The 11,854-nt window shown below is 50.5% G+C and overlaps 5 protein-coding genes across 5 annotated transcripts; all 5 read right to left on the reverse strand.

The window, feature by feature from the left end:
* Nucleotides 1-52: 52 nt before the first annotated feature.
* Nucleotides 53-1,342, reverse strand: N7477_005764 (putative sister chromatid cohesion protein Dcc1; the record flags this gene model as incomplete). Its single annotated transcript, XM_056967427.1, has 2 exons — nt 53-1,169; nt 1,224-1,342. 2 exons carry the CDS (start codon nt 1,340-1,342, stop codon nt 53-55), a joined length of 1,236 nt encoding a protein of 411 aa, XP_056822181.1.
* Nucleotides 1,343-1,871: 529 nt separating this feature from the next.
* Nucleotides 1,872-4,950, reverse strand: N7477_005765 (uncharacterized protein; the record flags this gene model as incomplete). The annotated part of the gene is made up of 6 exons (XM_056967428.1): nt 1,872-2,147; nt 2,203-2,522; nt 2,579-3,254; nt 3,350-3,433; nt 3,879-4,253; nt 4,321-4,950. The coding sequence occupies 6 exons, from the start codon at nt 4,948-4,950 to the stop codon at nt 1,872-1,874; spliced, it is 2,361 nt and encodes a 786-aa protein (XP_056822182.1).
* A 3,362-nt stretch (nt 4,951-8,312) lies between these two features.
* N7477_005766 (bZIP transcription factor JlbA/IDI-4) lies at nt 8,313-9,139 on the reverse strand (the record flags this gene model as incomplete). The annotated part of the gene is made up of 3 exons (XM_056967429.1): nt 8,313-8,617; nt 8,673-8,874; nt 9,020-9,139. The coding sequence occupies 3 exons, from the start codon at nt 9,137-9,139 to the stop codon at nt 8,313-8,315; spliced, it is 627 nt and encodes a 208-aa protein (XP_056822183.1).
* Nucleotides 9,140-9,745: 606 nt separating this feature from the next.
* N7477_005767 (uncharacterized protein) lies at nt 9,746-10,249 on the reverse strand (the record flags this gene model as incomplete). The annotated part of the gene is made up of 1 exon (XM_056967430.1): nt 9,746-10,249. One exon carries the CDS (start codon nt 10,247-10,249, stop codon nt 9,746-9,748), a length of 504 nt encoding a protein of 167 aa, XP_056822184.1.
* A 503-nt stretch (nt 10,250-10,752) lies between these two features.
* On the reverse strand, nt 10,753-11,214 carry N7477_005768 (uncharacterized protein; the record flags this gene model as incomplete). Its single annotated transcript, XM_056967431.1, has 1 exon — nt 10,753-11,214. The coding sequence occupies one exon, from the start codon at nt 11,212-11,214 to the stop codon at nt 10,753-10,755; it is 462 nt and encodes a 153-aa protein (XP_056822185.1).
* Between the last annotated feature and the right edge of the window lie 640 nt (nt 11,215-11,854).

Raw genomic sequence — 11,854 nt, forward strand, 5'->3', positions numbered from 1 at the left:
CATAGAATTGGGACTCCATAAACGAATGCAGCAACGCTTTGGTAGGTTGCGATCAGCGGCGACTTGAATTTTTGAGCAATTCGTGCCAGTTCCTTGTAGTCTTCGCTTTGGCGGCGGTCGAGGACGCAGCAGTCGAGGATTTGCTAACGTGTTGCCTTTGCGAGGGCTCAACATAGAAGATTGTCGTAGGATCAGGACTCCTGTAGCATCCATCTGGCAGTTTGGAAAGAGTAGCTTCACCTCTCCATGCTTCAGGAAGACAATCCTTCCAACTCCGCAGGAACTCACTGCGTCCAACGGCAGAAGACGCCGTAGGGGCGATTGAAGCAAGATAGGTCTCGCCTAGCCATTTCGTAACATCCGTTTTATCAAAGCTTGCCTTATCAAAAATCAGATCAGAAGCATTTAAATGAGACACCCAGTTCACAAACTCACATTTGATCTCATCAGCCAACACTGGCCTTTCATCCGGCACACACAACCTCCTCACCACACCCTCAAGCAACCCTCTCGGGAACGGCTCCGATTCATCATCATCAAGAACAGCCTTCCACAAATCGCCAATAAGAAACTGTTTCTCTAGATCAATCCCCTGCAACAGTGCCCCCTCCACCATCCTCTTCCAAACCTCAATCTTCATTCTCAAACTAGGCCTCCAACAAATCTTCATCCTCTCATCCACGAAAGCACAGATCTCAACCCACCCCGTCTCACACTGCGCCGCAGAGACGGGGATATCAGCACAGACCTGATCTCTCAACCGCTTGATGCCATCAGGTCCCAAGGCCTCAGACTCATCCATAGCGATATCCCCATCATCATCCCCAAGTCGACGATCATATAAGGCCAAACTCTTCTCCAGGAACGGAACCGCCGAGAATCCACCAGGCGGAATGTGCAGCTCCAGCGTCGACCCGCACTTTGCAATCGCCGTGACCGCCTCGTCTGGTAAATTCAAAGCTCCAGATTCCCCGACTTCGTCTTCGACAATTTTGATATCAGCCTTCGAGATCTGTCCTTCACTCGGTCGGACAATATGCAGCGAATTCGAGGACATGACTTGGCGAATGCGGTATGTTTGCGTCGGTGTGCACAGATTAACGTATTCTTGGCCGCTGGCGTCAGCTACAGCATGTGCGAGGGCGGCGGAAGGGGATTTGAGCTCGAGTCTAGAGGGGTTTTGGTGTTAGTTGTGTGGAGATTGATGTTGGGTGTGCACTTACGCGGGAGCGTCTTTGGATGTGAGCAGGTCTTCAAGCTCGGGTGGGATTTCTAGGAGTCGGAAGCCTTGCTGCGGTTGAGTGTTGGTGAACAAGATGCTAGGTGTGCCTTGGGTTGCCATTGTACTGGTAAATGGCTGGTCACAGCTTCACGGAGTTGATGGGATGTTGGAGACGCGGGAAAATTGGGGACGCGCTGAACGCGCGACCGGGCACAGACCACCTTTTAATGGGGTTTCTTCACACGAATCTATACTTCGCTAGGAACTGTATGCTTGTATGCTGAGAGTAGATACGGTCGTTGTTCACTGTGAACATGATTTTGGGTCAATACTTGTTAATGAAAAATTCGCCGTTTATTTGAAATTGAAAAAAACCGCCCATATCACGCCATCCAGTATGCTATCTAAACAATGGGAGGAGAACACCGGTAATCCACAAAGACCACTGACAAGTAGGAATGAAAAGATACAAGACTGACGAGTCCTGTACCATCTGAGAATTGCAAGTATGACAATAGCTTCAGACAGCTGATGTCAGGCAAGTCGGTCCCGAGCCGAAGACTAGTAATCCAGCCGGCTGGATGATTTCATAACAGAGCCTTTCGAGTCATGATCCAGAGAGACATGACAGGAACTATCACCGACGGACTCATTCGTTAGAAGAGCCCTTTGGAGCATCCTTGGCCGGCTGAGCAGCAGGACCCTTCTCGGAACCCTTGAGATTGTCGCTGGCTTGGTGCGAACCAGCCTTGGAATGGGCGGCCTCCTTTTGTTCGGCCTCTCGCTCGCGTTCTTCTTGCTCGCGAGCCTGCCGTTCTAGTTCCATTTCTTCCATGTGGCGCAGATCATCAACACTGGGCTCGTACAGATGCCAGATTACATAGTGTGGTAACCCAACCACCGAGAACTTCATGCGCTTGGCCATCTAGAGCACGTTTAGCCGTTGTACATTCGATCCAGGAGGTTATGCTTATTCTTACCTTGCCAAATCCTTCAGTCTCGGCATGCTTCTCGAAGCTGAACGCTGGGAAGTGGACACCGGCGCGGAACACACGAGCTTTCGCCAGAATGCTAACACCACCAATGCCATCCAGCTCCATCTCCATGTCCGGGTCGCCGTAGGGATCGCGGAGGTAGGCGAGATGAGGTCGCCATGTCGCATACTCCGCATACCCTTCGACAATGACAGCGTCCTCATCCAGTGTATCCGCCAGCGCGAGGGCTGTCTCTGACTCCTGCCACGAGTTCAAATCGTATGGCTGCTCTCCACCCAACCAGTCCGGAAGCGGCCTCCACACATCTGGAAGTACCAATTAGCCTGAGCCCACCCAGTTCAAATCGCCGATCAACACGTACTTGGTACAGTGACATCCTTGTTATGGCGCATCAGATCCTCAAGGATCGTAAATGGCGCCGTTTCCACGTCTGCATCTCGCCAATAGACCCAGCTGTGTGTCGGACGCAGTGTCGCACTCAGTAACCAATTCCGCGCCTGAGCCATCAGCTTACGACGGCTAGCCTGAGCCTCGAATCCGTGCCGGCTCTCGACATCCTGCTGCACTTTCTGGCCGAAATCCTTCTGGATCACTGAGATCTCGCCAAACGCCATTTTCGGGTCTGGGTCATTCTGCACCTCTGTGAGCATACGTGACAGCATCTCGAGGGTGTCATCGTGCGAGTCGGACACGAGGAAAGCGAGGTCGATGAGATTGTGTGGGTAGGTGAGGTTTCGGAGATGCGAGAAAAACATGGGCAGGTGGGAGGAGGCATCGCGCAGCGGGGTGAGCATGAGGACACGTTCTCCGCGCTCCCAGCCCTTCTCTGTCCCTTCCACTTCCGATAGATCATAATATCGGACCGTCTGTATTTGTAGGTCCTCTGTGCCGTGGAAGAGGCCGAGCGAGAGGGTAGGAAGGATCGCTGCGCGCCATGAGGGGAAAATGAAGATGAATAGCAGGAGGGAGATGCCGCCGAGAAAAATGAGTCGCTGGAAGAGCTGCCGTCGACGCCGAAGCGCAGGTTGTGAGCGAGGCTGAAATCTGGTTGGGGTGGCTGATTAGCTTCTTGTCTTTGAAGATCGACTGTCCGACGCAGCCCATGTAAAGCTGTACGCGTCATGGGACGTACTTGTTCGGGGAGAGGGAAAAGGTGCTGTCGCCGCGAGGATAGGCTGCATAGCCCTTCGGCGAGGCGTAGTGCCGGTTCATGTCGCTAACAGGCGTGCAGCATCGGGTTCTGGGCAAGTGATGAAAGGCCTTGGCGAGTCCAGCCCGTCGATCTCAAAAAGGCCAGCTCAAGATGCCAGTGCCAGTGCCAGGAGAAGGAATTGAAGAGGAACAATGAATTAGCGATCTGCAGATTGACAGAAGAAAGATGACTATCTTCCGAAAATCGAGGCTGCCCGGGTGGTCCTAGGAGTTGTAACCCGCGATGTGGCAGGTTTCACGGCTCGCCGCTCTGACCGAATTCGGCGTCCGCTTGCAGCCCATCTTCTTAACTTGGAGAGATCCTTCCTTTTACATGCTTATTTGCGCCAATCCATGCCATTGCTTTTATTTATGTACAATTCAACCCTTGGATCATAATGGCGCCTTCACTTTTGCTCTTTCTCTGATTCTTCCCTTTACTCTCAGCACAAGGTTGGTCCAGGGCTGACGGATCCTGAAGATCCTAGTCCTTTCCCACTGTTTTCGACCTGGCCCATCATTTTGACCAGCACCTTCCCCATCGTGGACCCATCTCGTAGAGTTGCTATGACGGATCCGGCCTCATACCCACTATCTAGAATATAATACCGTTCCGTTTGACAAGTCTCCACCACGCCCGGCTGAAATGCAACTTTGGCGATGACCTTGGCCGGAACATTGGCTTTGTTAATCGAGCTTCGAGATACCATGCGCAGAAAGGGTCTCAGCCCCGATCGTGTCTGATGTGCCACACGAACAGACAAGGGTGCCCCGGTTCTCAATTTGCTCTCACCAGTCATACCGCCGGGGTCCAGGGTGAAGATATCAAGCGCGATATTACCCGTCTAAGGTAGTCAGTGTTGTGAGCATAGAATGTGGTCGGAATCAAAATTGTGATCGGGCCAGACTTACGCTGGTCAGACTCCGCCGCAATGCATACAGTGCCACACTGATGAGTAATTTACTGCTTCCATACCGGATATTTCCTTCCTTCGCGCTCATCGGCGTCCCGGGCCGTCGATCGTCCCGGTCTTCGCGATTGAAGTAGTCTAGTCTCCCATAGGAAACTGCTGAACAGCCTATGTTGATCACTTTCGCACCTCCGTCGGGGGTTCCGTCGCCTGCGCGGAAGGCCTCGAGAAGTCCGATGGTTAAGAAGAATGGAGCGACACAGTTGGTCTGATATACAGGGTCATAACCATCGAGGGTTGGCTCGTCGACTGTGTAAGACGCAATGGCGGCAGAATGAATGAGATCAACCACCGGCGGAATCTCATTCCTTCGCACTCGTTCCACTGTGCTTTGTGCGAAGTCGGATACTGACCGTAGATCATTTAAGTCGAGGGTAATGACCTCAATCGATCGCGGACCAATGAACCGGACTTTGGATATCAAATCGCGAACATCTGCCCGTGTGGTATCTCGCACCGTCAAGAGTATGTGCGCAAAAGGTTGGGTTTTGACGATGGCAATGGCGATCTCAGATCCCAATTGTCCATTGCCTCCCGTAATGATCACGGTGCCGGTCAGCGATCTACCCATGACCCTTTGGAGTTGCAAATTTTCTGGATCGAACGGATCCCAGATGATAAGAGGTGCGATCCAACTTCAGCGATAGCTGGTCAATGTTGTTTCACAAAGAACCAAGGGTTAGAACCCAAGAAGAAAAAAATCGGATGCAGATCCAAGGTTAGCATGCTAGCGTCTCCATAACAGACTATATACGGCATTACAGAGCTAAGATCTGAGTCCCAACCCCTTGAAACCGGGGACCAATGAATTCCATCGACCATGAGCGGTGTCAAGACCGAGATGTCTCAGAGGTGAGCTTGAGCCCGTGTTTTGCAGACGAACGAGTGGATCAATCAGATGCGGACACAAGCGACCGGCTTTTTTAGTGCCACATAGTGACGGGGCGAAGACAACCCAGCGGGGACGCTCCGATGAGTTGACATCTCACTGCCCAAGAACACTTCATTTATATGTGTCAGTGGTGAGACGCCCGCCCAAGGATATCAAAGGATCGGGGGCTGCGCTCGCGATCGTGCGAGATCCGGCCGCTGTGGGACGTTGCTTTTTTTAGCCGTTAGTCCCAAATGCTGATCTTTCACCCGTCTTTGCCCAGACGATGTAGGGACTCCGTACACATGGCCCAACATGGCGCAGCACCTTGCATCAGTAGCCGAGACTTGTGTGGATGACAAGTCCTGCCAGCAAAATGTGCATATAAATGATTCGGAGACCCCGCCCCGAGCAGAGGTTTTCCTTCCCTTCCGTCGGTATTGGCAATACAATCATGTTGGCTCCATAAGACGCAATATCGTTGTTACCGTATCTGATCCGTTCAGTGTATCATGACAGAAAACTATATTCGTATTTAATGTTGACCCAGGAACCAGAATCAATAGATAATCGCCCGAGTTCAAACCGCGGCTCGACCCCAGGTACTGTTGAATGACGTCATTTGGAACAATAGAGTAAGATTCGTTTCAACTCGCGCCCTTGAACGTTTCCGAATTGACATCTTGATAGCCATCGATAAATGAGCCGCTTACCTATTGAGAGATACCCAGAGTCAATGTGGCTTACAACATATGATCCAGTATAATTTGATCGCGAAAAACCCTAGGGCCTTCCTGCAATAACCGTCAAGGCAGATCGCTCTAGACCCATTGCCCCACTGGGGCCACCGTATTCCCAACAGGGTAGTCGTATGGTGTTTCAGTTCGGGCGAACGTCGACTGATATGCTCTTATGTTATTCATGACTCTATCGCCGTCTATCGCCACTGATAGGAGGTGAGAGTGATTGCGTGACTTGTTGGGCTTGGAAGTCTTGAAACCTCTCAGAACATAATAGTTCTTTGCTCATTCTGGCGATTTCTCGGAATGTAAGAGATGCCTTTGACTTCTTAACGGCCAGTGCTGGATGAAGTGGTAGGGGTATCATAATTTTTCAGAGCCTTTTTCTGCTTTTTCAAATTTCAACATGGCTTTGGGCTTCGCGAATGCAATCTGACTGTTGAAAATTCTTGAAATACAAGAGATTGCCATTCTATCATCAATTCAAAAGTAGATCATTCATTTAAAGACATCAACCAAGATCTTGACATGCTTATCCCTCTCATCGATAAGCGCCCGGAATCCCTTTTCAGCCACCTCACCCACCTGGATCTTAATAGTAATCATAGGCCGTGGCTTGATTTTACCTTGAATAATGATACGTTAGCCCATGTGCCCAGAAGCAGAGACATCAACTCACTAGAAGCAATGGTCTCAATTACCGAGTTAAAGTCCCCAAGGTCATAGATCGCAGCCCCAGTAACATGCTTCCTCCCAAGACAATATCAACAAACGCATTGAGACTTGGCTTTCCCTCCCACAGCGAAACAATAAATGCCGTGCCGCATACACGGAGTTCCGCCATCACGGTACCGAGTCCAGCTTGAACTCCAGAACAGTCGAGAGCAATCGATGTGCCTTGATCTTCACCAGCGAGGGCTCTTATTTCCGCGACAGCATCCACTTCTTTTGGGTTGAGGGTATAAGAGGCACCAAACACCTGTGCGAATTCTCGTCACTGAGCTGAGACCTCCACAACGATGATGATTTGAATACATGGCGCTTTCAGGACTCGGATTATGGCAAGTTCGATTGGACCGGCCCCTACAATCAGCACAACATCGTTCGATTGGAGGGAACTGCGGCTGAAAGCGTACTATGCAATTTAGAGGGGCTCTAACAAGTCTACAGAATGTCAATCGGAGTGCTACTCACAGAGGATACAATGGAATCGATTCGAGAAGGTGAATTGCATTTTTCTCACTCACGATAGTATATTCGGACAGACTACCGGCGCTTCCTAGATTGCATTAGCATGCAAATTTTCGAAATTTAAGAAAAGATAATAGGATAACAAAGGCACACCGCTATACCCAATGAAGCCCAGACTGTCACAGCGATTGTCCCTTCCCATCAAGCACCTCCGGCATGTGCCATCGCTGAGATTAGGCTTGACAACTACCTTATCACCAACCTTGAGTCTAGTAATCCGTCCCTAACCTCTTCGACCGTTCCGCTAAACTCATGGCCAAGAGTTATAGGGATCTTCTCACCGGTCAGAGGATGTGGAGGAAGGGGTCCTGCATGAGGCCTGATAATACATTCGTAAAGATTTGGCCAGTATTAGGAGATGGCGAAGTGGAAGCAGGATTAGATGCCATACGACTGCCGCTTATCCCAACGAACGCAGGCTTAATCTTGAAACAAGTAAACATTGAAAATCGGATATCTACAGGGTCTGTTGCTCAAAAGAAGATTGCATTTACTTGATCGCTAAAGCAAGTAGGCTCCTAAACCTCATCCAGACGAATATGTTGTCTTCTATGGAAGCGAACGGCTCGCGTCTTCACTCGGATCTTGACAAGATGCAGAAGATGCAGATTCAGATAGACCAAGAACAAGGGGATTTGAACGGGAGACTTTATTTCTATTTGAGATAAACGGGTTCTGGTCTTCAGGAGTCATTGTGATACCGACGATTCAAATACGACCGAGGCCGGGGAGGAATGCTACTCCCCGCTTACCCGTGGGGTAAAATCGCTCTCTTAGCGAGTCCCACATTTCGATGGAGACAGTCAGAATTGAAAGGCCTTGTAAAAAGGGTCCGTCATCATCTAGAAAACCGAGTGATGTGGCTCGGATCGCAATTTGCCTCTTGTGCGTACAATTCTGACGCAGAGAGCTGCAACTGAGATAACAGGCTTAACATCAAACTGAAGACTAATTTTACGATCCTGGCTTTAAATCGTGATAATCAAGATCACAGGAACGATTTGGCAGTCGCATAATTGTATTTGTTACGAGGCCAGCTCTAAAAAGAAAATTTCTGAGACTTCTATAGCTTCAGTTGCTCTTCCGAGTCAAAAGCCCCTTCAAAGCCTCCGTCTCCCCTTCTAGCTTCGAACACCGAAGTCTCAACTCATCTCGTTCCTTCCGCATAGCTTCCAGCTCGTCCTCAAGACTCTTCACCCGATCCAAGCGTCTCTGACGACATCTCCGGGCCGCAAGAGTGTTCAATCTCCGCTTTTCAACGCGAGAAGAATCTACACGGCCTAGGACATCATCACCCTGTGATGTAGTAGGGCTAGAAAGAGACGTTGTGACAGATGCGTGGAGTTGAGACACAGGAGAGGCATGGGAGTACATGTCTAGAGTCCATGTTAGGAATGAGGCCTCTGATGATGATAATTGAAGTAGTCTCACCTTGTGAATTCACCGAGCTGGCAACATGAATGGAAGGAACAGGATTGAGTTCACTCGATCCCGAGTCCGAAAGAGAAGCAAAGGTAGATGCCATGCCGTATCCCATATCGTTCCCAAAGGGATCGACACCGTCAAAGGCGGGATACGGCGTGGCGTCATCGATAGATAGAAAATTCCAGTCGGTATCGGCAAACGACAGATCCTGATCTGCCCAAAGTTCCGACTCTTGCACAAGATTGTCAAAGGATTGGCTGTATGCCACGGCCGAGGGTATATGATCCAACGGCGGTGCCAGGGACGAAAGCGGATATTGATGATGATTGAGGTGGTCGCGAGAGAGATTATACCAGGACAGAGACGGCCCCTCCAACCTTTCGACGGTTGATGGAGGGGCGAAGCTGGGCGGGCTGCCAGAAGATGATGGTCTGCTTGACCGCCGCGGCGCTGGAGCAATTGCAGGCCGACATGACTGGATAGTTTAGACGGGCCGGAGCGGGCCCGTGGCGCGTAAAAGCTTGTATAGAAAGTCGAAGCTTGTGTCCTCTGGGGGACTGGGAAATCTGGGCTCGGTCACGAATGCCGAGGAGTGGTGTCCTGAGGAAGCAAAAGAGGGGAGGAAATAGCAAGTGATATACCTGGCGGTGGGTTCCTAGGAATCGGCGCCCGCTGGCTCAGGCCTCCACGGGATCCGCTATAAGCGATGGCTGATTGGTGGATAGTAGCTGGACTCATCGTGACTCATTTTAGTGCCTTCCAATTGACCAGTCACCTTCCTTAAATCGGGCCTTATCCATGCATGACTTTGGGGTTGACGGGGCTGGGTCTACGGTAGTGGCTATGTCGCCGCCCTTATCTCCTGAGAGGGTTACATTTGACACTATCAGCGTGTTTCATGCCACAAAACTCAGCTAAACATTCGGTAATTATTACACGTGATCCTAGGTCCAAATTAAATAAAGATCCACGCAGCGCTCCTTTAGCACCTGAGATGCTCCACGTGTATTGAATTATAGAGCTCAGGTTGACAAATATCAACAATGGGGACCTTTCTCGTCTGGTATGATGTCTCTGAATTAGAGCAAGATTGCCATCGCGAAGAGACTCAAACCCAGCCACGCGCCCCGCCCACTTTCTTTGCTCGCAGCATTGAATGTCGCAGAAGTAGTGGCTGGACTGGAGACGGTGCTGAAGGATGATGACGAACCAGCAGCCTGGCCAGTAATAGATGACGCCGTAGTCGGCATGGCATTGGAAGAAGTAACGTCATCCTGAGAGGAAGTGGTTTCCATCACGGGCGAAGTCGACTCTGCACTAGAGGAAGAGGTCTCCATCATGGGCGAAGTTGACTCTGCACTAGAGGAAGAGGTCTCCACCACAGGCGAAGTAGGCTCTGCACTAGAGTAAGAGGATTCTGTCATGACCGCCACCGTAGTGGTGGCTATCGGCGTGGCGGTAGTATCAGTGGCAGGAGTTGCGCTGGGGGTACTCTGTGTCTCTGGCTGGGTCATCGCAACAGTCGTCGTCACCGGTACGAGACCTCCAGTGAGTGGTGCGACAGCATACGGGGGGTCGAACATTCCGAATGGACCGCACGCATTGCAAGGCGAAGCCCAAGACTTGACGGGCTCTGGAGCCACTAGGATAGGATCACACCTGCCGTTAGGTGCTGCCGTCGCGATCACGGAGGGAGCTGCCGTCTGTGGGCAATCTGTCCCAAGATCATTCAGGGTAAGCTGTCGCGTAGCTGAATTGACAAGATCAATGGTCGAGACCTGGTTCAGGTCGAGGGGAACACTACGCTTGTGCCCGAAGGCCCAGCGCGACCGGCGGTGTTATAGCCATAGATGGTGTTGATCACCATATACACCGATGGCGAGGTACTTTGTGTGGCGCCCAAGGTTAGCTTCATGACCAGTAAAAGTATCAGGAGGAGATCTCACAAAGTGTAATCGAGATGCGAATTGACATATGTTGACGGATAAACGAGTTGTGGCTGGTCTGTTGGCCAGTAGAACAAGTTTACGGTTCCCACAGACCTTTTAAATTGAGTCAGTAAACCTTTCCGGTATGATATTGTTTTTCATGTCACCAAAACGTACATGCTGCAAGTGGTCGGACAGGGATTCGGCGCTACTGTGATGGTTGTCGGTGTAGTGACTGTATCAGTCGTCGTGACAGTAGTAGTATCCGTAGTTGTTTCCGTAGTAGTGTCTGTGATTGTATCCGTAGTAGTTTCCGTAGTAGTATCCGTGACAGTATCCGTGATCGTGTCCATGATGATGTCCGTGACAGTGTCTGTGGTCGTGTCCGTGGTCGTAGTAGTCGTTGTACATGTAGTGGTAGACCAGTCCGTTGAGACTATTGATACTATGATGGTAGTGGTGACAGTACTATTGAAACATGCTGTCGAGGTGATCGATACGTTTGAGGTGCTCGTCGATGATGGCACCACAATCGTAGTAGAGTTGACAGTGATGGGATCACTAGGATAGATGGGTGAAGTAGGCCAGGAATGAACCTGCTCAGATGTACAGGTCGTCATCCCGCTACTTGATGAATCGTATATTGGGGAGTGAGGAGCGTGAACAGCTTCACAATGTTAGCGTTGCCCGAACTCGACTATCGTTTTTTTTCGATTCAGTACTTACCAGAGCTCTGAACAGTCTTTGTCCAAGAGATGAGAAGCCCCAGCTCTACCCATAGTTGCACATTAGACAGCATAGCGACGGATTTCACCGCGACTAACGGACAACTATGACAATTTGCAGATATATAGGGTAGATGCCGCAGTTGAGCGATGAACAGCAAAAAGAACAGGGGCCGGTACCTTTCTAGGTCATAGACCCAACAAGATTAAATGCACGATGGCGTACACAAATGGCCGTACAAGATTGACACTAAGACCTCTTCGTGCGTACGAGCTATTACCTCTCGATGCGGTCATTTTGGCCAACACGAGCGGCGTATTAACTTAGAAGGGCAATGACAGGCAGTCTACTAGCCTAGTAAGGTAATGATGCTGAAAGCACCGACCATGAAAAATCTTAATCACATCCAAGTACGACGATGAACGAGGATGCCGGTTCCTGACCTGAAGGTGGAGCAGGTTTTTGGTGACCCTCAGCCGGTTTTGCGACCCCGTCCGTGCGGGCGATTCAACGTGTCAGGGTCGCCCGTTGCCC

Source organism: Penicillium maclennaniae, assembly GCF_028827695.1.
Source record: "Penicillium maclennaniae strain IBT 15551 chromosome Unknown utg000005l:1.0-2652337.0:1.0-2654196.0, whole genome shotgun sequence".
NCBI lineage: Eukaryota > Fungi > Ascomycota > Eurotiomycetes > Eurotiales > Aspergillaceae > Penicillium > Penicillium maclennaniae.